We start from the raw sequence: 24,644 nt of genomic DNA, 5'->3' as shown, positions 1-24,644 counted from the left end.
GGTTGGAGAGCAACTGGACTTCTGTGCCCGTGACAGACTAAACTATACTCGCATTTTCGAAGCTGTTTTGACCACCATATAGTAAGTGCCTTCTGTTCTCTAACCTACAATATCTTATTATGTTTGTTTAATAAACATAAACTCTCCTTCTAGTCCCTCCCTCACACACTCACACCATTCTCCACTCCTCTTGTCTTACAGAGCAGAAGTTCTTGTTAGAGTGTAACTGGACTTCTGCACCCGTGACAAGCCATTCCTAGATTTTTGAAGATTTCAGACCACGGTAGAGTAAGTTTCATAAACATAAACTGTCCTCCTGTTCCCTCCCTCACACGCCCTCACACCGTTCCCCACTCCCATTCCCCTCAGAGAAAGGGAGGTCCCCCATGGGCACCAGCTCACCCTGGCACATCAAGTTGGATGCATGCATCCTCTCCCACTGACAACAGACAAGGCAGAGCAGCTAGGGCAAAGGGATCCAAAGGCAGGCAACAGAGGAAGAGACAGCCCTTGTTAGGGCACCCGTTGTTAGGGCACCAACATGAAGGACAATCTGCACCTCTGCTACATATGTGTAGGGGGCCAAGGTCCAGCCCAGGCATGCCCCTTTCGTTGGTGATTCAGTCTCTGTGAGCCCCCATGGACCTGGTTTAGTTGATTCTGTGGGTCTTCTAGTGGTATCCTTGACCCCTCCAGCTCCCTCACTCCTTCCTCCCACTCTTCCACAAGATTCCCCAAACTCCATCTAGTGTTTGGCTGTGGGTCTCTGCATTTGTTTCCATTCACTGCTGGATGAAGCCTCTCAGAAGACAGTTATGCTAGGCTCCCATCTGCAAACAGAGTACAGTATTATTAGTAGAGTCAAAGGTTGCCTCTCTCTCCCCTAGGGTCGGTCTCAAGTTGGGTTGGTCATTGGTTGCCAGTTCCCTCCATCTGGGCTCCCTGTTTAATCCTGCATTTCCTGTAGGCAGGGCACACTTTGGGTGGAAGGCTTTGTGGGTGGGTGAGTTCCCTCCACTGGCCCCCTTGACTGGAAGTCCTGCATGGCTGCAGGAGGGTGCCACATCAGGCTCCATATCCCCTGCTGCTAGCAGTCTCAGGTAGGGTCACCCCATAGACTCCTGAGAGCCACCCTCTCAGTTAATTCCTGGTGTACTCATTTTGACAACAGTGATTAGCCAGCACAGCATCCTAACCTCAACCCGAGGCCACTCTCCATTTCTCGTTCACCTGAGTCCAGTGAGAAACGGACTGATGTCCTTGACGAGTGTGTATGTGCTGAGCTTTGTATGCCGAGAGCCTCTAGAGTGCCAGGGAGCAGAGGAAAAGGGAAGCATGCTACCTGTGCCCTAAAGGATGGGCATCAGTGTCCACAGCGCACCGGAGAACAACCCTCTGGAGCCTGCTCCTTGAGACGGCAAATGTACCACAAAGAGTCACGTGTTTGAACACTGGGCCCCGGCATGTGGCACTGTGTGGGGAAGTGGGGTCTTACAGGAGGAAGAGGGTCACTGGCACCAAGGGAAAACTGGACAGAACTGGCTGGCTGGCTCAGGTCCCTACTCCTTCGGCTACCTGCCTTTCCTGCTACCATGCCTTCCCTGTCCTTGCGGGCAGAAACTGGGGGAATCGGTGTGGTTGGTGCCAAGGCATGGCTAGGTCCTTCCTTGCTCTGACATCACAAAGAGTCCTTGTGAGGAATGGTGGAACCTTGCCACATACAAAACTCAATGGGACTGGGTTTGGGCCCATCAAGTGTGGCAGCCATTGGTTGCTAGATTGAATGGTTTGAGAGTTGGTGAATCACAGCATTGGCCAGCTCCCCTAGGACAACCAGACCAGTTGACCCTCTGCTGATTGAGTTTCCCTCTAACACTGTCGGTTTTGTGGCAATCGCCACTGTTTATTCATTCATTGGTTTCAGGCATGAATATGCTTATTATATTCTTCATCTATCTCACGCTCACTTTGATTGTATCTCGCTATCACAGTATTTATATCAACTACACAACACGAGTGATCGATCGCCCAGTGACAGATCCATACATGGACATGGGGAAATTTGAATACATTCCCCTGATGACACTGCCTACTGCCCACCCCTTCCAAGCCCCTCACTCTTTCCCTTTGCTGTTCAGCACCTTGCTTCCCAAGTACAAGTACGGGCCAAGTGCCGTGAACTCCTGTACGGAGGACTGATGGACACACGGGATGGTCTCTTAAGGAAGGACACCAATGTGTCTCTGGGCTCTAGCTCAGAGGCTCCTCCAGGCTGGTTATCTCAGGATCTTCCTGGCAGGTCAAGAGGCATGAGTCCAACAAAGGGGCTAGAGACAAGCGTCAGCTCAGATCTTGTGATGGTGATTGTGGAAGAGGGCAGCTGAAAAGGAATTCAGGGATAGAATAAGTGTAAGTCTAAAAGGAGCTTGTTCTTTGAGGAAGGATGGGACTTTCCTTGGTGAGACTTGCCATGCCCTGTCCCTCCAGCCTACTTCTGTCCTTCTCTCTGCCTGCAGCTGTACGTTCGTGGGTTATCTTCTATCTTGAGGAGGGCGATTATGGCACCAAGCTAGGGTGTTATCAGGCACCGGAGGGGTAGGCAATAATGATTTTGAAGCAAAGGGTCGAGCCTGTGCTCTTGAGTTCTGCTGGTCCTACAGCTCAAAGAACATATTCAGGAACAAAAACCGCCTAGTGCTGGAATTATCTGCCCAGGACTGCACAGACCCCAAGCCCCAAAATAAGCACCTGTCTTTTTGGTCAAGGGCAGCCTACCCAAATTTCCAAGTCTAGGCTTGGATAAGACTCCTTCGTCCAACCTTAATCTGTTCATGTTTGTGGAAAGGCAGTGGGTAACAGAACCTTCATGGTCCAGCAACAAAGCCCTTCAGGTTCCTTTCTGTTTTGCCAAGGTGTTGGTGATGAGAGGAATGTCTATGGTCTGTGACTTCCAAAAATCTGATATCTGATTATAGAACTGGCAAGTTGCGCTTTGGTGCCCTTTGCTGAACGGTGCCTGTGTCTCCCTTTCATTGTGTGATGGTTTAGTTAACTAGACTTGCTATCCAGTGCTCAAGTGAGTGATGCACGTTCTCTGAAGAGTGAACATCCTTGTGACCTCCTGTAAACTTCCACCCAGTTTCTCTGGCGTATGTCCCGCAGCTTGGGTGGGTGCTGTGAGGTCCACTTAATGTGAAAAACTGATAACTTTTGGTGGGAGGTGACAGCAGCCTAGCTTCAGGAGCATGGAAATGGCTGATCAGCCCTCCACCCTCAAGCTTTGTTGTCACAAGCACTTGTGGCTAGGCCCCGCGTGTAACAGCAACCTTGAACTTTTGAAGCAGTTGGGAACCTAGGTCATGCAGAAAACAAAAGCAGTCCTTCCTCATCTTCTCTTTGCTATTGCTTTTGTATTTGGTGAGGCAGGGTCTCCTGTAGCACAGGCTGGCCTCAGCATCTCTGTGTGGCCAAAGAGGACTTGAACTGATCCTCCTGCTTCCACTTTTCTAGCTTTGCCAACTGCCAAGTATTTATCCTTTATGAGACTTTCCTGACTTTCACCGCAACCTCTTGTCTAAGGTCCATCAGCTGACCCTTGAAGGACTCTCAGTCAGGACACAGCTAGTTGTATCATTTCTATATGTAGAGTGTGTGTGTGTGTGTGTGTGTGTCCTCCTTAAGGTTTGGGTGTCAAGAGTCCCACAAAGAATCAAGTGTTTGAACAATGTTCCAACCAGGTGGCACTACGTTGGGCAAACTGTGGACCATGGGCAGTGGACCTAGCAGGAAGAGGTGGGTCTCTGGGCATCACTGTGGACAGACAGTGGAGTGTAACCAGCTTCCTCAGGCCTCTACTGCCCCACTGCCCTAGACCAGCTTTTCTGTCCCTGAGGACAGAATGTGAGGGAACCAGGAAGATGTGCCTAGTGATCACTGGTCCATTCCTTGCTCTGACACCACAAGGAGCCATTGTGACACCTATCCACTTAAGGCTCTGGCTGAGCCTGCTTCCTGTCTTACAGAGCAGAAGCTCTTGGTTGGAGAGCAACTGGACTTCTGTGCCCGTGACAGACTAACTATACTCGCATTTTAGAAGCTGTTTTGACCACCCTATAGTAAGTGCCTTCTGTTCTCTAACCTACAATATTTTATTATGTTTGTTTAATAAACATAAACTCTCCTTCTAGTCCCTCCCTCACACACTCACACCATTCTCCTCTCCTCTTGTCTTATCAGAGCAGAAGTTCTTGTTAGAGAGTAATTTGACTTCTGCACCCGTGACAGGACATTCCTGGATTTGTGAAGATTTTGAACCATCATAGTAAGTTCATTCTTTTTTCTATCTGAGATCATTTTATTATGTTTATTTTGTACACAGAAAGTCTCCTCCAATTCATGTAAGGGACCCTCTTTGCTTTAAAGTAAAGATTTTTGGGGATGGGGTAATCTGGAGAGCTGGCCCATCATTTCAAGAGCATGTACTCTTGGAACTAGTTTTGATGTGCAGCTCTTCTGTGGGAGATCATAACTACCTGTAGCATTATCTAGATAGACATTATCACCATGTAATTGATGTGTCGTAGCAGAGAGTGCACTTGCGTGTGGGCATGGGAACATGTGTATGGATGCCCTCAGAGGCCCGTGGTGTAGGATCTCCTAGAGCTGGGTTTGGAGTAATTGTGAGCCACCTGACCTGGATCCTAAGAACCAAATTTCGGTAGGTCCTTTGCAGAGCTAGTTGTACCTGGACTCAGGGCCTGGCTGCCCAGCACGGACACCGCCGGGCTTGGCAGGTGTCTGTTGTTCTATATACTTCTCTCGCATCTAATTTTATTCGTGCCTGCTCTCTCCCAGTACAGGTGAGCTCAGGGTTAGGGGATGACCGTCCTTTCTTATCAGTGGCTCTTAGTTTCTAGAATCCTTTGGTTGGTTCTTCCAGTTTGCAGTTGATTCCTGTCAAATCAATCTGTCATAGTTTGCTCTACACTGCTTTGGAACATACTTTATTCTTGTCTATCTAAGCATTTAAGTACCCAGTTAGGTGGTCTGAAATGTGTCTGACCTCTTCCTTCCTTCCTTTCCTAGTCTTTTGGATGTAGGAATTCATAGCTCTAAATACTCTCCTAGGCCTGATTTTAAGTCTGTCAACTTTCTCATTGAACTTTTTGTCTCTAGCCATATGAAGGAGGAGGGCCTGACTCTGAAGCAGGACATGGAGGCCTGCTCCTCTGTGGAGGACCCCTTCAACACCGACTATAGAATGATGAGGACTCTGGGACACGGACATTTTTCTGAAGTGAAACTCGCCTTCCATGTTCCCACTGTGACCTGTGTGGCTGTAAAACTCCTTAGAAATAAGAAGAAGTACAACTCGATTTTTAACAGTGAAATAAGCGTTATGAAATCCATGAACCACCCCAATATCATCAAACTTTTTCACGTGATCGAGACGGAAGAGATCACCTACCTGGTGATGGAGCATGCCTCAGAGGGAGAGCTGCTGCGGCGGATCCTGGAACGGGGGTCTCTACCGGAGTGCGAGGCTGAAAGGATATTTACTCAGGTGGTGCATGCAGTGAATTACTGTCATAACAATCAAGTTGTCCATAGAGATATAAAAGCCACCAACATCCTTATGGACTGCAGGGGGAATGCCAAGCTGATTGATTTTAGCCTCGCTGTGAAAGTAACTCCTGGGCAGAAGCTGCGGGGTTTCTGTGGCACTCTGCCCTATTGTGCCCCAGAACTCTTTGCACGGGGGGAATACGATGCGTACCCCATCGACATGTGGTGTTTAGGGATTCTCCTCTTTCTCATGGTGGCTGGGCACTTCCCTTTCCAAGCCAAATCTGTGGCAGGCATGAGGAACGAGGTCACCTCAGGCAACTTCACCATTCCTAAGCATGTTTCTATCGACATTTTCAATGTCATCTTGGAATTACTGATAATCAATCCCGGCAGAAGGCCCACCATCAAGGACATCATGAGGCGCCCCATGATCAGGGCCAGTGAGGCACGTTCACCACCTACCTCCACCCCTAGCCTCCCAGGCACCCCGAGCCCTAGCATTGTCGGGACCATGAGAGTCATGGGCTATAAGCCTGAAGTAATCATTGAATCCCTGAGAGACCAAAAATACGACGAGGTGATGGCAACTTACCTTATATTGCAGCACCAGTCACCTGTGGGGGACTGTGGCCACAACCAGGTGAATCCTGAGAAACCCAGGCAGCCAGGCACTGTCCTCCGCCTGACAGAGCCTTACACTTATCCTGGATCCCTAAGGAGAGCTGAACCTGTTCCCTATACCTTTACCTTGCCATCTAAGGGCCAGGAAAAAGAGGAGGAGCATTATTCCAGGAAACTTGCCAGATGCCATAGCATGCCTGCCACCCTATGCTGCCATCCAGACACACACCCTCTCCACCTGGGCTGTCCTATTGCTAAGTCCATCAAGGGCAGCATCCTGGAAATGAATGTTTATTTTTCACAGGTTGGATCACGTGACAGCCACACTGATAGTGACCATCCATCTCTGGGTCTGGAGGAAGAGGACAGCTCAAGCTCCTCCTCTGAGGATTTATCAGAGATGACGACAGTCATAGAGATAGAGTCGACTATAGTCGCAGAGGAAAAGACCCTAACACAGGAAGACATCGATGCTCAAGAAGCAATCATTGCCCTGAGAGTAAACATCATCAAGGAGGACACCATGCCTGAAGTGAGGGAGGAGGAAGAGACCGAGGAGAGAGAGACCCAGGAGGACAACATCACAGCTGGCCAGCCTCAGGATGCTGGCACAGCACGCCCTCAGGAAGAGACCGAGGACGACAACACACCTGGCCAGCTTCAGGAAGCTGGCACAGGTCTCCCTCAGCAAGAGACCGAGGACAACACCACTCCTGGCCAGCCTCAGGATGCTGGCACAGGTGTCCCTCAGGAAGAGACCGAGGACAACACCATACCTGGCCAGCCTCAGGATGCTGGCACAGGTCTCCCTCAGCAAGAGACCGAAAACAACACCATACCTGGCCAGCCTCAGGACGCTGGCATAGCTTCCCCACAGGAAGAGACCAAGGACGACAACATCACACCTGGCCAGCCTCAGGACGCTGGCACAGCACGCCCTCAGGAAGAGACCGAGGACGACACCATACCTGGCCAACCTCAGGATGCTGGCACAGGTCTCCCTCAGCAAGAGACCGAGGACAACACCATAACTGGCCAGCCTCAAGATGCTGGCACAGGTCTCCCTCAGCAAGAGACCGAGGACAACACCACACCTGGCCAACCTCAGGATGCTGGCACAGGTCTCCCTCAGCAAGAGACCGAGGACAACACCACACCTGGCCAGCCTCAGGATGCTGGCACAGGTCTCCCTCAGCAAGAGACCGAGGACAACACCATAACTGGCCAGCCTCAAGATGCTGGCACAGGTCTCCCTCAGCAAGAGACCGAGGACAACACCATATCTGGCCAGCCTCAGGATGCTGGCACAGGTCTCTCTCAGGAAGAGACCGAGGACAACACCACACCTGGACAGCATCAGGATGCTGGCACAGGTCTCTCTCAGGAAGAGACCGAGGACAACACCACACCTAGCCATCCTCAGGATGCTGGCACAGGTCTCCCTCAGGAAGAGTCCGAGGACAACATCACATCTGGCCAGCCTCAGGACGCTGGCAAAGGTCTACCTCAGCAAGAGACCGAGGACAACATCACACCTGTCCAGCCTCAGGATGCTGGCACAGCTCTCCCTCAGCAAGATACCGAGGAAAACATCACACCTGGCCAGCTTCAGGACGCTGGCACAGCTTCCCCCCGCAAAAGGCGTCAACGCTGGAAGCGGGTGAAGAAGACAATCATGAACGGCCTCAGACATCTGTGCTGCTGCTGCCTGCCTCCTGCTAAGACAAAGGCTGCCTCATGTAAGAACATGACTCGAATGGAAAGGGACCTTGGAGCCACCCTCAGCACCAGGTGAGTGCATTACTTCACTTCATTTTATTCACTTTTCCTTCTGTCCATTGTAACTAATGATAATTTGCCCACTTGGCACACCTGTGAACTTAACAAACTCTGTCACTTTAGAAAGACCAATACCATAGAAATCCCGGTAATGTGAACTCAGGCTTGTTGAGCAAGAAGTAGATTGTATACATGTGCTGATAAAGCAGGAAGAGGAGCAGGTGGGGCATGGCAAAGTCAGCAGAGATTGCTGAGAGACCAGTAGGGCACTTTGGTGCTGCAGGGCAAGCACAGAAAGTTCTGTGTGCTTCAAAGTCAGTAAGAGTCACTTACCTGTGTCTTTTTGCTTTGAAGTCCTAAAGACGACAGGCCCCATCTCCATGGCTTGTGGGCCAAGGGTTGGGGATCAGCCTGGATGAGATGTGGAAAGGCTCTCAGGGAAGCCAGGCCAGATGTCCAGAAGCCCGTGTGGTCACAGGAGCATTCTGCACAGGACCTATCCCAGTGCAGATCTGTCCAGGTAAAATCCCAGGCAGGAGGGGCTGCCTTTCCACTGGGTCTTCCACAGAGGGGATTGGCTGAGGTGCAGAGGTGCCCTAAAGCTTTATGTGGCACACTGATCCCTTGCTCTCTCCTCCAGCCTGCATAAACATCACAGACTGTCCTCTGGGTAGTGATTGTCCTTTATTCCCCTTTTCTTGGCAGGAAATATGATCTTTTCCACATAGTAAAACTTCTCCCCATAGTGATATAGTTTCCAATCTCCCTGTCCCACCTGTCCCAATAAACCATGCTACCACACACCATCACACTAAAATTGACCAAGGAGGACACCATCACACCAGACACCATCGTACCAAACACCATCATACCAGACACCATATGAGAAACCATCACGACAAAGAGATCAAGGAGGACACCATGACTGAAGAGACCAAGGAGGAAGAGAACAAGGGAAACACCATCATACCAGACACCATCATACGAGATACCATCACAACAAAAGAGATCAAGGAGGATACCATCATAACTGAAGAGACCAAGGAGGAAGAGAACGAGGGCGACAACATCAGGCCTGGCCAGCCTCAGGATGCTGGCACAGCTCTCCCTCAGCAAGAGACCGAGGACGACATCACACCTAGCCAGCGTCAGGACGCTGGCACAGGTCTCCCTCAGCAAGAGACCGAGGACAACACCACACCTGGCCAGCCTCAGGATGCTGGCACAGGTCTCCCTCAGCAAGAGAACGAGGACAACACCACACCTGGCCAGCCTCAGGATGCAGGCACAGGTCTCCCTCAGCAAGAGACCGAGGACGACATCACACCTGGCCAGCCTCAGGAAGCTGGCACAGCATGCCCTCAGCAAGAGACCGAGGACAACACCATACCTGGCCAGCCTCAGGAAGCTGGCACAGGTCTCCCTCAGCAAGAGACTGAGGACAACATCACACCTGGCCAGCCTCAGGATGCTGGCACAGGTCTCCCTCAGCAAGAGACCTTGGACGACATCACACCTGGCCAGCCTCAGGAAGCTGGCACAGCATGCCCTCAGCAAGAGACCGAGGACGACATCATACCTGGCCAGCCTCAGGAAGCTGGCACAGCATGCCCTCAGCAAGAGACCGAGGACAACACCATACCTGGCCAGCCTCAGGAAGCTGGCACAGGTCTCCCTCAGCAAGAGACTGAGGACAACATCACACCTGGCCAGCCTCAGGATGCTGGCACAGGTCTCCCTCAGCAAGAGACCTTGGACGACATCACACCTGGCCAGCCTCAGGAAGCTGGCACAGCATGCCCTCAGCAAGAGACCGAGGACAACACCATACCTGGCCAGCCTCAGGAAGCTGGCACAGGTCTCCCTCAGCAAGAGACCGAGGACAACACCACACCTGGCCAGCCCCAGGATGCTGGCAGAGGTCTCCATCAGCAAAAGACCGAGGACAACACCACAGCTGGCCAGCCTCAGGATGCTGGCACAGGTCTCACTCAAGAAGAGACCGAGGACAGCACCACACCTGGCCAGTCGCAGGATGCTGGCACAGTTCTCCCTCAGCAAGAGAACGAGGACAACACCACACCTGGCCAGCCTCAGGAAGCTGGCACAGTTCTCACTCAGCAAGAGACCGAGGACAACACCACACCTGGTCAGCCGCAGGATGCTGGCACAGGTCTCCCTCAGCAAGAGAACGAGGACAACACCACACCTGCCCAGCCTCAGGATGCTGGCACAGGTCTCCCTCAGCAAGAGACCTTGGACGACATCACACCTGGCCAGCCTCAGGAAGCTGGCACAGCATGCCCTCAGCAAGAGACCGAGGACAACACCATACCTGGCCAGCCTCAGGAAGCTGGCACAGGTCTCCCTCAGCAAGAGACTAAGGACAACATCATACCTGGCCCGCCTCAGGATGCTGGCACAGGTCTCCCTCAGCAAGAGACCTTGGACGACATCACACCTGGCCCGCCTCAGGATGCTGGCACAGGTCTCCCTCAGCAAGAGACTAAGGACATCATACCTGGCCAGCCTCAGGATGCTGGCACAGGTCTCCCTCAGCAAGAGACCGAGGACAACACCACACCTGGCCAACCTCAGGATGCTGGCACAGGTCTCCCTCAAGAAGAGAACGAGGATGACACCACACCTGGAGGGCCTCAGGAAGCTGGCACAGCTTTCCCTCAGCAAGAGACCGAGGACAAAATCACACCTGGCCAGCTTCAGTAAGCTGGCACAGGTCTCCCTCAGCAAGAGACCGAGGACAACACCACACCTGGCCAGCCTCAGGATGCTGTCACAGGTCTCCCTCAGCAAGAGAAAGAGGACAACACCACACCTGTCCAGCCTCAGGATGCTGGCACAAGTCTCCCTCAGCAAGAGACCGTGGAGGACATCCCACCTGGCCAGCCTCAGGAAGCTGGTACAGGTCTCCCTCAGCAAGAGACCTTGGACGACATCACACCTGGCCAGCCTCAGGACGCTGGCACAGGTCTCCCTCAGCAAGAGACCGAGGACAACACCACACCTGGCCAGCCTCAGGATGCTGGCACAGGTCTCCCTCAGCAAGAGACCGAGGACAACACCAAACCTGGCCAGCCTCAGGATGCTGGTACAGGTCTCCATCAGCAAGAGACCGAGGACAACACCACAGCTGGCCAGCCTCAGGATGCTGGCACAGGTCTCCCTCAGGAAGTGAACGAGGACAACACCATAACTGGCCAGCCTCAGGACGCAGGCACAGGTCTCCCTCAGCAAGAGACCGAGGACAACACCACACCTGGCCAGCCTCAGGATGCTGGCACAGGTCTCCCTCAAGAAGAGACCAAGGACAACACCACACCTGGCCAGCCGCAGGATGCTGGCACAGTTCATTCTCAGGAAGAGAACGAGGACAACACCACACCTGGCCAGCCTCAGGAAGCTGGCACAGGTCTCCCTAAGGAAGTGACAGAGGACAACACCATATCTACCCAGCCTCAGGACGCTGGCACAGGTCTCCCTCAGCAAGAGTCCGAGGACAACACAAAACCTGGCCAGCTTCAGGAAGCTGGCACAGGTCTCCCTCAGCAAGAGACCGAGGACAACACCACACCTGGCCAGTCTCAGGATGCTGGCACACGTCTCCCTCAGCAAGAGACCGAGGACGACATCACATCTGGCCAGCCTCAGGATGCTGGCACAGCTCTCCCTCAGCAAGAGACCGAGGACAACACCACACCTGGCCAGCCTCAGGATGCTGGCACAGGTCTCCCTCAGCAAGAAAACGAGGACAACACCACACCTGGCCAGCCTCAAGATGCTGGCACAGGTCACCCTCAGCAAGAGACCTTGGACGACATCACACCTGGCCAGCCTCAGGAAGCTGGCACAGCATGCCCTCAGCAAGACACCGAGGACAACACCATACCTGGCCAGCTCAGGAAGCTGGCACAGGTCTCCCTCAGCAAGAGACCAAGGACGACATCACACCTGGGCAGCATCAGGATGCTGGCACAAGTCTCCCTCAGCAAGAGACCGCGGAGGACATCCCACCTGGCCAGCCTCAGGAAGCTGGTACAGGTCTCCCTCAGCAAGAGACCTTGGACGACATCACACCTGGCCAGCCTCAGGACACTAGCACAGGTCTCCCTCAGCAAGAGACCGAGGACAACACCACACCTGGCCAGCCTCAGGATGCTGGCACAGGTCTCCCTCAGCAAGAGACCGAGGACAACCCCACACCTGGCCAGCCTCAGGATGCTGGCACAGGTCTCCCTCAGCAAGAGAACGAGGACAACACCACACCTGACCAGCCTCAGGATGCTGGCACAGGTCTCCCTCAAGAAGAGACCGAGGATAGCACCACACCTGGCCAGTCGCAGAATGCTGGCACAGTTCTCCCTCAGCAAGAGAACGAGGACAACACCACACCTGGCCAGCCTCAGGAAGCTGGCACAGTTCTCACTCAGCAAGAGACCGAGGACAACACCACACCTGGTCAGCCGCAGGATGCTGGCACAGGTCTCCCTCAGCAAGAGACCGAGGACAACACCACACCTGCCCAGCCTCAGGATGCTGGCACAGGTCTCCCTCAGCAAGAGACCGAGGACGACATCACACCTGGCCAGCCTCAGGAAGCTGGCACAGCATGCCCTCAGCAAGAGACCGAGGACAACACCATACCTGGCCAGCCTCAGGAAGCTGGCACAGGTCTCCCTCAGCAAGAGACTAAGGACAACATCATACCTGGCCCGCCTCAGGATGCTGGCACAGGTCTCCCTCAGCAAGAGACCTTGGACGACATCACACCTGGCCAGCCTCAGAACTCTGGCACAGGTCTCCCTCAGGAAGTGACCGAGGACAACACCATAACTGGCCAGCCTCAGGATGCTGGCACAGGTCTCCCTCAGCAAGAGACCGAGAACAACACCACACCTGCCCAGCCTCAGGATGCTGGCACAGGTCTCCCTCAGCAAGAGACCGTGGAGGACATCCCACCTGGCCAGCCTCAGGAAGCTGGTACAGGTCTCCCTCAGCAAGAGACCTTGGACGACATCACACCTGGCCAGCCTCAGGACGCTGGCACAGGTCTCCCTCAGCAAGAGACCGAGGACAACACCACACCTGGCCAGCCTCAGGATGCTGGCACAGGTCTCCCTCAGCAAGAGACCGAGGACAACACCAAACCTGGCCAGCCTCAGGATGCTGGTACAGGTCTCCATCAGTAAGAGACCGAGGACAACACCACAGCTGGCCAGCCTCAGGATGCTGGCACAGCTCTCCCTCAGCAAGAGACCGAGGACAACACCACACCTGGCCAGCCTCAGGATGCTGGCACAGGTCTCCCTCAGCAAGAAACCGAGGACAACACCACACCTGGCCAGCCTCAAGATGCTGGCACAGGTCACCCTCAGCAAGAGACCTTGGACGACATCACACCTGGCCAGCCTCAGGAAGCTGGCACAGCATGCCCTCAGCAAGACACCGAGGACAACACCATACCTGGCCAGCTCAGGAAGCTGGCACAGGTCTCCCTCAGCAAGAGACCAAGGACGACATCACACCTGGGCAGCATCAGGATGCTGGCACAAGTCTCCCTCAGCAAGAGACCGCGGAGGACATCCCACCTGGCCAGCCTCAGGAAGCTGGTACAGGTCTCCCTCAGCAAGAGACCTTGGACGACATCACACCTGGCCAGCCTCAGGACGCTGGCACAGGTCTCCCTCAGCAAGAGACCGAGGACAACACCACACCTGGCCAGCCTCAGGATGCTGGCACAGGTCTCCCTCAGCAAGAGACCGAGGACAACACCAAACCTGGCCAGCCTCAGGATGCTGGCACAGGTCTCCCTAAGCAAGAGAACGAGGACAACACCACACCTGACCAGCCTCAGGATGCTGGCACAGGTCTCCCTCAAGAAGAGACCGAGGATAGCACCACACCTGGCCAGTCGCAGGATGCTGGCACAGTTCTCCCTCAGCAAGAGAATGAGGACAACACCACACCTGGCCAGCCTCAGGAAGCTGGCACAGTTCTCACTCAGCAAGAGACCGAGGACAACACCACACCTGGTCAGCCGCAGGATGCTGGCACAGGTCTCCCTCAGCAAGAGAACGAGGACAACACCACACCTGCCCAGCCTCAGGATGCTGGCACAGGTCTCCCTCAGCAAGAGACCGAGGACGACATCACACCTGGCCAGCCTCAGGAAGCTGGCACAGCATGCCCTCAGCAAGAGACCGAGGACAACACCATACCTGGCCAGCCTCAGGAAGCTGGCACAGGTCTCCCTCAGCAAGAGACTAAGGACAACATCATACCTGGCCCGCCTCAGGATGCTGGCACAGGTCTCCCTCAGCAAGAGACCTTGGACGACATCACACCTGGCCAGCCTCAGAACTCTGGCACAGGTCTCCCTCAGGAAGTGACCGAGGACAACACCATAACTGGCCAGCCTCAGGATGCTGGCACAGGTCTCCCTCAGCAAGAGACCGAGGACAACACCACACCTGGCCAACCTCAGGCTGCTGGCACAGGTCTCCCTCAAGAAGAGACCGAGGACAACATCACACCTGGAGGGCCTCAGGAAGCTGGCACAGCTTTCCCTCAGCAAGAGACCGAGGACAACACCACACCTGGCCAGCCTCAGGATGCTGGCACAGGTCTCCCTCAGCAAGAGAAAGAGGACAACACCACACCTGTCCAGCCTCAGGATGCTGGCACAAGTCTCCCTCAGCAAGAGACCGTGGAGGACATCCCACCTGGCCAGCCTCAGGAAGCTGGTACAGGTCTCCCTCAGCAAGAGACCTTGGACGACATCACACCTGGCCAGCCTCAGGACGCTGGCACAGGTCTCCCTCAGCAAGAGACCGAGGACAACACAACACCTGGCCAGCCTCAGGATGCTGGCACAGGTCTCCCTCAACAAGAGACCGAGGACAACACCAAACCTGGCCAGCCTCAGGATGCTGGTACAGGTCTCCATCAGTAAGAGACCGAGGACAACACCACAGCTGGCCAGCCTCAGGATGCTGGCACAGGTCTCACTCAGGAAGTGAACTAGGACAACACCATAACTGGCCAGCCTCAGGATGCTGGCACAGGTCTCCCTCAGCAAGAGACCGAGGACAACACCACACCTGGCCAGCCTCAGGATGCTGGCACATGTCTCCCTCAAGAAGAGACCGAGGACAACACCACACCTGGCCAGCCGCAGGATGATGGCACAGTTCTTTCTCAGCAAGAGAACGAGGACAACACCACACCTGGCCAGCCTCAGGAAGCTGGCACAGGTCTCCCTCAGCAAGAGACCGAGGACAACACCACACCTGGCCAGCCTCAGACGCTGGCACAGGTCTCCCTCAGCAAGACACCGAGGACAATATCACACCTGGCCAGCCTCAGGATGCTGGCACAGGTCTCCCTAAGGAAGTGACGGAGGACAACACCATATCTAGCCAGCCTCAGGACGCTGGCACAGGTCTCCCTCAGCAAGAGTCCGAGGACAACACAACACCTGGCCAGCCTCAGGATGCTGGCACAGGTCTCCCTCAGCAAGAGACCGAGGACAACACCAAACCTGGCCAGCCTCAGGATGCTGGTACAGGTCTCCATCAGTAAGAGACCGAGGACAACACCACAGCTGGCCAGCCTCAGGATGCTGGCACAGCTCTCCCTCAGCAAGAGACCGAGGACAACACCACACCTGGCCAGCCTCAGGATGCTGGCACAGGTCTCCCTCAGCAAGAAACCGAGGACAACACCACACCTGGCCAGCCTCAAGATGCTGGCACAGGTCACCCTCAGCAAGAGACCTTGGACGACATCACACCTGGCCAGCGCAGGAAGCTGGCACAGCATGCCCTCAGCAAGACACCGAGGACAACACCATACCTGGCCAGCTCAGGAAGCTGGCACAGGTCTCCCTCAGCAAGAGACCAAGGACGACATCACACCTGGGCAGCATCAGGATGCTGGCACAAGTCTCCCTCAGCAAGAGACCGCGGAGGACATCCCACCTGGCCAGCCTCAGGAAGCTGGTACAGGTCTCCCTCAGCAAGAGACCTTGGACGACATCACACCTGGCCAGCCTCAGGACACTAGCACAGGTCTCCCTCAGCAAGAGACCGAGGACAACACCACACCTGGCCAGCCTCAGGATGCTGGCACAGGTCTCCCTCAGCAAGAGACCGAGGACAACCCCACACCTGGCCAGCCTCAGGATGCTGGCACAGGTCTCCCTCAGCAAGAGAACGAGGACAACACCACACCTGACCAGCCTCAGGATGCTGGCACAGGTCTCCCTCAAGAAGAGACCGAGGATAGCACCACACCTGGCCAGTCGCAGGATGCTGGCACAGTTCTCCCTCAGCAAGAGAACGAGGACAACACCACACCTGGCCAGCCTCAGGAAGCTGGCACAGTTCTCACTCAGCAAGAGACCGAGGACAACACCACACCTAGTCAGCCGCAGGATGCTGGCACAGGTCTCCCTCAGCAAGAGAACGAGGACAACACCACACCTGCCCAGCCTCAGGATGCTGGCACAGGTCTCCCTCAGCAAGAGACCGAGGACGACATCACACCTGGCCAGCCTCAGGAAGCTGGCACAGCATGCCCTCAGCAAGAGACCGAGGACAACACCATACCTGGCCAGCCTCAGGAAGCTGGCACAGGTCTCCCTCAGCAAGAGACTAAGGACAACATCATACCTGGCCCGCCTCAGGATGCTGGCACAGGTCTCCCTCAGCAAGAGACCTTGGACGACATCACACCTGGCCAGCCTCAGAATTCTGGCACAGGTCTCCCTCAGGAAGTGACCGAGGACAACACCATAACTGGCCAGCCTCAGGATGCTGGCACAGGTCTCCCTCAGCAAGAGACCGAGGACAACACCACACCTGGCCAACCTCAGGATGCTGGCACAGGTCTCCCTCAAGAAGAGACCGAGGACAACATCACACCTGGAGGGCCTCAGGAAGCTGGCACAGCTTTCCCTCAGCAAGAGACCGAGGACAACATCACACCTGGCCAGCTTCAGTAAGCTGGCACAGGTCTCCCTCAGCAAGAGACCGAGGACAACACCACACCTGGCCAGCCTCAGGATGCTGGCACAGGTCTCCCTCAGCAAGAGAAAGAGGACAACACCACACCTGTCCAGCCTCAGGATGCTGGCACAAGTCTCCCTCAGCAAGAGACCATGGAGGACATCCCACCTGGCCAGCCTCAGGAAGCTGGTACAGGTCTCCCTCAGCAAGAGACCTTGGACGACATCACACCTGGCCAGCCTCAGGATGCTGGCACAGGTCTCCCTCAGCAAGAGACCGAGGACAACCCCACACCTGGCCAGCCTCAGGATGCTGGCACAGGTCTCCCTCAGCAAGAGACCGAGGACAACACCACAGCTGGCCAGCCTCAGGATGCTGGCACAGGTCTCCCTCAAGAAGAGACCGAGGACGACCCCACACCTGGCCAGCCTCAGGACGCTGGCACAGGTCTCCCACAGCAAGAGACCGAGGACAATACCACACCTGGCCAGCCCCAGGATGCTGGCACAGGTCTCCCTCAAGAAGAGACCGAGGACGACCCCACACCTGACCATCCTCAGGAAGCTGGCACAGCTCTCCCTCAGTAAGAGACCGAGGACGACATCACACCTGGCCAGCCTCAGTAAGCTGGCACAGGTCTCCCTCAGCAAGAGACCGAGGACGACACCACACCTGGCCAGCCTCAGGATGCTGGCACAGGTCTCCCTCAGCAAGAGAACGAGGAAAACACCACACCTGTCCAGCCTCAGGATGCTGGCACAAGTCTCCCTCAGCAAGAGACCGTGGACGACATCCCACCTGGCCTGCCTCAGGAAGCTGGCACAGGTCTCCCTCAGCAAGAGACCTTGGACGACATCACACCTGGCCAGCCTCAGGACGCTGGCACAGGTCTCCATCAGCAAGAAACCGAGGACAACAGCACAGCTGGCCAGCCTCAGGATGCTGGCACAGGTCTCCCTCAGCAAGAGACCGAGGACAACACCACAGCTGGCCAGCCTCAGGATGCTGGCACAGGTCTCCCTCAGGAAGTGAACGAGGATAACACCGTAACTGGCCAGCCTCAGGAGGATGGCACAGGTCTCGCTCAGCAAGAGTCCGAGGACAACACAACACCTGGCCAGCCTCAGGATGCTGGCACAAGTCTCCCTCAAGAAGAGACCAAGGACAACACCATAACTGGACAGCCTCAGGATGCTGGCACAGCTCTCCCTCAGCAAGAGACCGAGGAAGACATCACACCTGGCCAGCCTCAGGAAGCTGGCAAAGGTCTCACTCAGCAAGACACATAGGACAACACCACACCTGGCCAGCCTCAGGATGCTGGCACACGTCTCCCTCAGTAAGAGACCGAGGACGACATCATATCTCGCCAGCCTCAGGATGCTGACACAGGTCTCCCTCAGCAAGAACCCGAGGACAACACCACACCTGGCCAGCCTCAAGATGCTGGCACAGGTCACCCTCAGCAAGAGACCTTGGACGACATCACACCTGGCCAGCCTGAGGAAGCTGGCACAGCATGCCCTCAGCAAGACACCGAGGACAACACCATACCTGGCCAGCCTCAGGAAGCTGGCACAGGTCTCCCTAAGCAAGAGACCGAGGACGACATCACACCTGGCCAGCTTCAGGAAGCTGGCAAAGGTCTCCCTCAGCAAGAGACCTAGGACAACACCACACCTGGCCAGCCTCAGGATGCTGGCACACGTCTCCCTCAGCAAGATACCGAGGACGACATCACATCTGGCCAGCCTCAGGATGCTGGCACAGCACTCCCTCAGCAAGAGACCGAGGACAACACCACACCTGGCCAGCCTCAGGATGTTGGCACAGGTCTCCCTCAGCAAGAAACCGAGGACAACACCACACCTGGCCAGCCTCAAGATGCTGGCACAGGTCACCCTCAGCAAGAGACCTTGGACGACATCACACCTGGCCAGCCTCAGGAAGCTGGCACAGCATGCCCTCAGCAAGACACCGAGGACAACACCATACCTGGCCAGCCTCAGGAAGCTGGCACAGGTCTCCCTCAGCAAGAGACCGAGGACGACATCACACCTGGCCAGCCTCAGGAAGCTGGCACAGGTCTCCCTCAGCAAGAGACCTTGGACGACATCACACCTGGCCAGCCCCAGGACGCTGGCACAGGTCTCCCTTAGCAAGATACCAAGGACAACACCACACCTGGCCAGCCTCTGGATGCTGGCACAGGTCACCCTCAGCAAGAGACCTTGGACGACATCACACCTGGCCAGCCTCAGGAAGCTGGCACAGCATGCCCTCAGCAAGACACCGAGGACAACACCATACCTGGCCAGCCTCAGGAAGCTGGCACAGGTCTCCCTCAGCAAGAGACCGAGGACGACATCACACCTGGCCAGCCTCAGGAAGCTGGCACAGGTCTCCCTCAGCAAGAGACCTTGGACGACATCACACCTGGCCAGCCCCAGGACGCTGGCACAGGTCTCCCTTAGCAAGATACCAAGGACAACACCACACCTGGCCAGCCTCAGGATGCTGGCACAGGTCTCCCTCAGCAAGAGACCGAGGACAACACCACACCTGGCCAGCCTCAGGATGCTGGCACAGGTCTCCCTCAGGAAGTGCCCAAAGACAACACCATAACTGGCCAGCCTCAGGATGCTGGCACAGGTCTCCCTCAGCAAGAGACCGAGGACAATACCACAACTGGCCATCCTCAGGATGCTGGCACAAGTCTCCCTGAGGAAGTGACCGAGGACATCACAACACCTGGCCAGCCTGAGGATGCTGGCACAAGTCTCCCTCAAGAAGAGACCAAGGACAACCCAACACCTGGCCAGCCTCAGGATGCTGGCACAAGTCTCCCTCAAGAAGAGAACAAGGAAAACACAACACCTGGCCAGCCTCAGGATGCTGGCACAGGTCTCCCTCAGCAAGAGACCTAGGACAACACAACACCTGGCCAGCCTAAAGATGCTGGCACAGGTCTCCCTCAGCAAGAGACCTTGGACAACATCACACCTGGCCAGCCTCAGGAAGCCTACACAGGTCTCCCTCAGCAAGAGACGGAGGAAAACACCACACCTGGCCAGCCTCAGGATGCTGGCACAGTTCTCCCTCAGCAAGGGACCGAGGACAACACCACACCTGGCGAGTCTCAGGATGCTGGCACAGGTCTCCATCAGCAAGAGACCGAGGACAACACCACACTTGGCCAGCCTCAGGATGCTGGCACAGGTCTCCCTAAGGAAGTGACCGAGGACAACACCACACCTGGCTAGCCTCAGGTCACTAACACAGCTTTCCCTGCAACCGGCGTCAATGCTGGAAGCAGGTGAAGAAGACAATCATGAACGGTCTCAGACATCTGTGCTGCTGCTGCCTGCCTCCTGCTAAGACAAAGGATGCCTCATGTAAGAACATGACTCCAATGAAAAGGGACCTTGGAGCCACCCTCAGCACCAGGTGAGTGCATTACTTCACTTCACTTTATTCACTTTTCCTTCTGTCCTTTGTAACTAATCTCTCCCTAGTGCTATAGTTTCCAGTCTTCCTGTCCTACCTGCCCCAAGATGGGTTCCCAGGTTGAGAATTGCGGCCTACAAACAGCCTGAGGGGAATTTTTTAGAAGGAGCCTCCTGCCATCCTTTTGCAAGAGCCCCGAACCCACACACATGCCAAACCCATCACAGGTTACATTGCTTGAGTCCTCAGACCCAACTCAGAACAAAGCCTGGAAAACTCAGTCTTGGAGTGACTGCAGTGGTAGCTGTGCCCTATCTTGACACCAATTCTGCCCTAGTTACTCACCTCTGGCATATCTATCCTTGTTCCTTCAAGGCGACCATTCACATTGGATCCCACACTCACCACCACATGCCACACTGTGAGGGTGTGATAGGTGTCCTGACAAGTCTAACTAGAGACTCTTGGAGGAGCAACCCACTGTGTCCCTGTGTCATGGCAGCCTCAAGCCCCTACCTCGTGTATGTACCAGCTGGACAGATCTTAAGGCTGCTTCCATTTCTTCAAGTCTCTGCCCTTTGCATATTCTTACACAGTTAATCATCCCTGCACAGCCTTTGGGGAGAGTTCTGGGAAGCCTTATCTTTCCATCCTAGTATCACAGTGGTAAGACTTCATCTCTTGTGTTCTTTCTCCCTAGACTGTGGCAACAAGTATCACATCGTGAGACACACAGATGTCTGTGTGATTGACCGTGTATGGTCCATCCATCCTGGCGCTTCCCTGAACTTGAATGTAGGACAAAGGTCCTTGAAGATAGCCTCGATCTTCAACAGCATGCCCCCATAATGTACTTCCACACCCGAAACACTCTTGAGCAACTCTAAGCCCATAGGATGGACATTGAATATGGCAGATGGATGTGTTTCATTCTGCACAAATTGGAAAACAAAGGTATGTACACCGTACCATAGGTGTATACCCAGGGTTTCAACGGGCAACTGCTTTAAGTGCTGAAAAGGCTGATTGTGTAATTACACAGTTATTGGAAATAGTGGAAATTTTGGGGATACCTTCACAAATTAAGACTGATAATGAACCTACATATATATGTAGTAAGATGAAGCAATTCTTTGCCTATTATACTATAAATCTTTATGCTATAAATGATTTATAAAACTTTATACTACAAATGATTTATAAAATCTTTATACTATAGTATAAAATGATCTTTATGTAACATATAATATTGTAAAGATTTCTAAATCATTCACACTATAGTATAAAGATCATTTAAATGATCTCTATATCCTTCATAATATAAAGATTTATAAATCATTTATACTATAGTATAAAATAAATGATAGTATAGTATAAATCATAATATAGTATAAGTGATTTATAAATCATTTATACTTTAGTATACTATAAAGGATAGTATAGCATAAATGGTAGGCTAGTATAAATGATGCTGTATATAGTATAAATGGTATAATTTATATTATACTATCATTTATACTATGCTATCATTTAAATGATAGTGTAGTACAAATGATAGTATCTAGTATAAATGATAGTATGGTATAAATGTTACTATATATAGTATACATGGTATAATTTATACTATACTATCCTTTATGTTATACTATCATTTAAATGACAGTATAGTACAAATGCTACTATATATAGTATAAATGATAGTATAGTATAAATGATGCTATATATAGTGTAAATGATATAATTTATAGTATACTATCCTTTATAATATACTATAGTATAAATGATGTATAAATCACTTATACTATACTATGATTTATACTATACTATCATTTATTTTATACTATAGTATAAATGATTTATAAATCTTTATAGTATAAATGATACAGAGATCATTTAAATGATCTTTATACTATAGTGTAAATGATTTATAAATCTTTACAATAGTATAAGTTATATAAAGATCATTTTATACTATAGTATAAAGATTTTATAAATCATTTATAGTATGAAGTTTTATAAATCATTTATAGGATAAAGATTTTATAAATCATTTATTGTATGAAGTTTTATAAATCATTTATAGTATAAAGATTTATAGTATAATAGGCAAAGAATTGCTTCATCTTACTACATATATATGTAGGTTCATTATCAGTCTTAACTTGTGAAGGTATCCCCAAAATTTCCACTATTTCCAATAACTGTGTAATTACACAATCAGCCTTTTCAGCACTTAAAGCAGTTGCCCGTTGAAACCCTGGGTATACACCTATGGTACGGTGTACATACCTTTGTTTTCCAATTTGTGCAGAATGAAACACATCCATCTGCCATATTTCACTCTTTTGGTATCCCTAGGCTTATTTCCAGCACGCAGTCGAGTGTGGTTATACAGAGGACAAGTGGGACATTTTTTATTATTTCTTTGCTTGTTGCCCAAGTTATAGAAAAAAAATTAACTTTTACTTTTAACATCGTGTCTTTCATGAAATGTTGAGGTGTTGTAATTGATCAGTTTCCTCATTTGCTTGTACCGATGGACCTGGAAGCCGGTATGAGACCGAATCCGCGTGATATATAATGGAGGGTTTCTACTTTTGTTAAGCCTTTTGCAGTTGCATAAATAATAAAGTTAATTCTAAACCATCAGGAATAAAGTCAGCAGTTTCTATATGCCAAACAACTCATTCTACATATGAAGAGCCAGCAATTACAATAAGATTCAGGGAAATCTACTAATACCATAAAGATTACATACAATTCTGATTTTTGAATCGATTTTTGAACTGAACTATATGGTCTTTTGATCACCTGGCTTTTGTGTGTGTGTGTGTGTGTGTCTGTGTGTGTCTGTGTGTGTGGTGTAAGTCTTTAATCTTTCACTTGGGAGACAGAGAAAGGTGGCTGTCTGAGTTTGAGATCAGCCTGGTTTACAGAGTAAACGACAGAACAGCCAGGGCTACACAGAGAAACCCTGTCTTGAAAAACAAAAAACAAAAAACGATGACCATCAAAAAGCCGCAGTTTTCCATCTGTAAAATGGGGACACAGTCATTGTAGGATTCTTAGCAAGAATGCAATCCTTAAGGCTCCAACAGCAACCATGGTGGCCAGCAACCTGGAGGGTTGCAAAGCCATTACAAAGGCTTTGGGATCCATTTTCACTCATCAGGAAAACCAAAGGAGTTCAATAGTCTTACCCTATTGCTCCACAGCCACCATCCTCTGCCTTCGGCTGAACCAGTTTAATCCTGGGATGTTTTCCCAACTAATCTTAGGGCTGTGTTCACAAATCCCACATCCAACAGTGTTCGGTTGGACTTAGCAGAGCATCCGGGTTTTCCTGCCCCTATCCTGAACCCCACAAACCCCAGGGCAAAATGACACTGGCACTAGCTAAGCATGCGTTTTCCTCCCTGATTCCGCTGACACTGTATTATTAGGATTTCACTGCTTATTCTAAAGAACAAGTTAATTTTCCATTTTCGCATCAAATATGGAAAGGAATTACCCACTAACTAAGCTTCACATATTCGCACATAAACTGGGGTCTTACAGGAGGAAGAGGGTCACTGGCACCAAGGGAAAACTGGACAGAACTGACTGGCCCAGTGACACTTCCGTACATGGACACGGGGAACTTTGAATACATTCCCCTGATGACACTGCCTACTGCCCACCCCTTCCAAGCCCCTCACTCTTTCCCTTTGCTGTTCAGCACCTTGCTTCCCAAGTACAAGTACGGGCCAAGTGCCGTGGACTCCTGTCCAGAGGACTGATGGACACACGGGATGGTCTCTGGGCTCTAGCACAGAGGCTCCTCCTAGCTGGTTATCTCAGGATCTACCTGGCAGGTCAAGAGGTATGAGTCCAACAAAGGGGCTAGAGACAAGCGTCAGCTCAGATCTTGTGATGGTGATTGTGGAACAGGGCAGCTGAAAAGGAATTCAGGGATAGAATAAGTATAAGTCTAAAAGGAGCTTGCTCTTTGAGGAAGGATGGGACTTTCCTTGGTGAGACTTGCCATGCCCTGTCCCTCCAGCCTACTTCTGTCCTCCTCTCTGCCTGCATCTGTACGTTCATGGGTTATCTTCTGCCTTAAGGAGGGCGATTATGGCACCAAGCAAGGGTGTTATCAGGCAGCGGAGGGGAGGGCAATAATGATTTTGAAGCAAAGGGTCGAGCCTGTGCTCTTGAGTTCTG

At 52.6% G+C, this 24,644-nt stretch overlaps 1 protein-coding gene and 1 pseudogene across 1 annotated transcript in view; both read left to right on the top strand.

The window, feature by feature from the left end:
• The first annotated feature begins 5,179 nt into the window (after positions 1–5,179).
• LOC132653954 (sperm motility kinase-like) lies at positions 5,180–6,083 on the top strand (annotated as a pseudogene).
• Positions 6,084–6,589: 506 nt separating this feature from the next.
• The window catches only part of LOC132654120 (sperm motility kinase X-like), a 31,699-nt gene continuing 13,644 nt past the window's right edge, over positions 6,590–24,644 (top strand). Inside the window, exon 1 of the mRNA XM_060383388.1 lies at positions 6,590–6,688. Within this exon, the coding sequence (XP_060239371.1) occupies positions 6,590–6,688 (99 nt within the window). The remainder of the gene's footprint in view (positions 6,689–24,644) is intronic.

The sequence above is a fragment of the Meriones unguiculatus genome, chromosome 5, assembly GCF_030254825.1.
Source record: "Meriones unguiculatus strain TT.TT164.6M chromosome 5, Bangor_MerUng_6.1, whole genome shotgun sequence".
NCBI classification, from domain to species: domain Eukaryota; kingdom Metazoa; phylum Chordata; class Mammalia; order Rodentia; family Muridae; genus Meriones; species Meriones unguiculatus.
The sequence above is the reverse complement of the archived record's forward strand: the minus strand, read 5'-3'. Positions and strand labels throughout refer to the sequence as shown.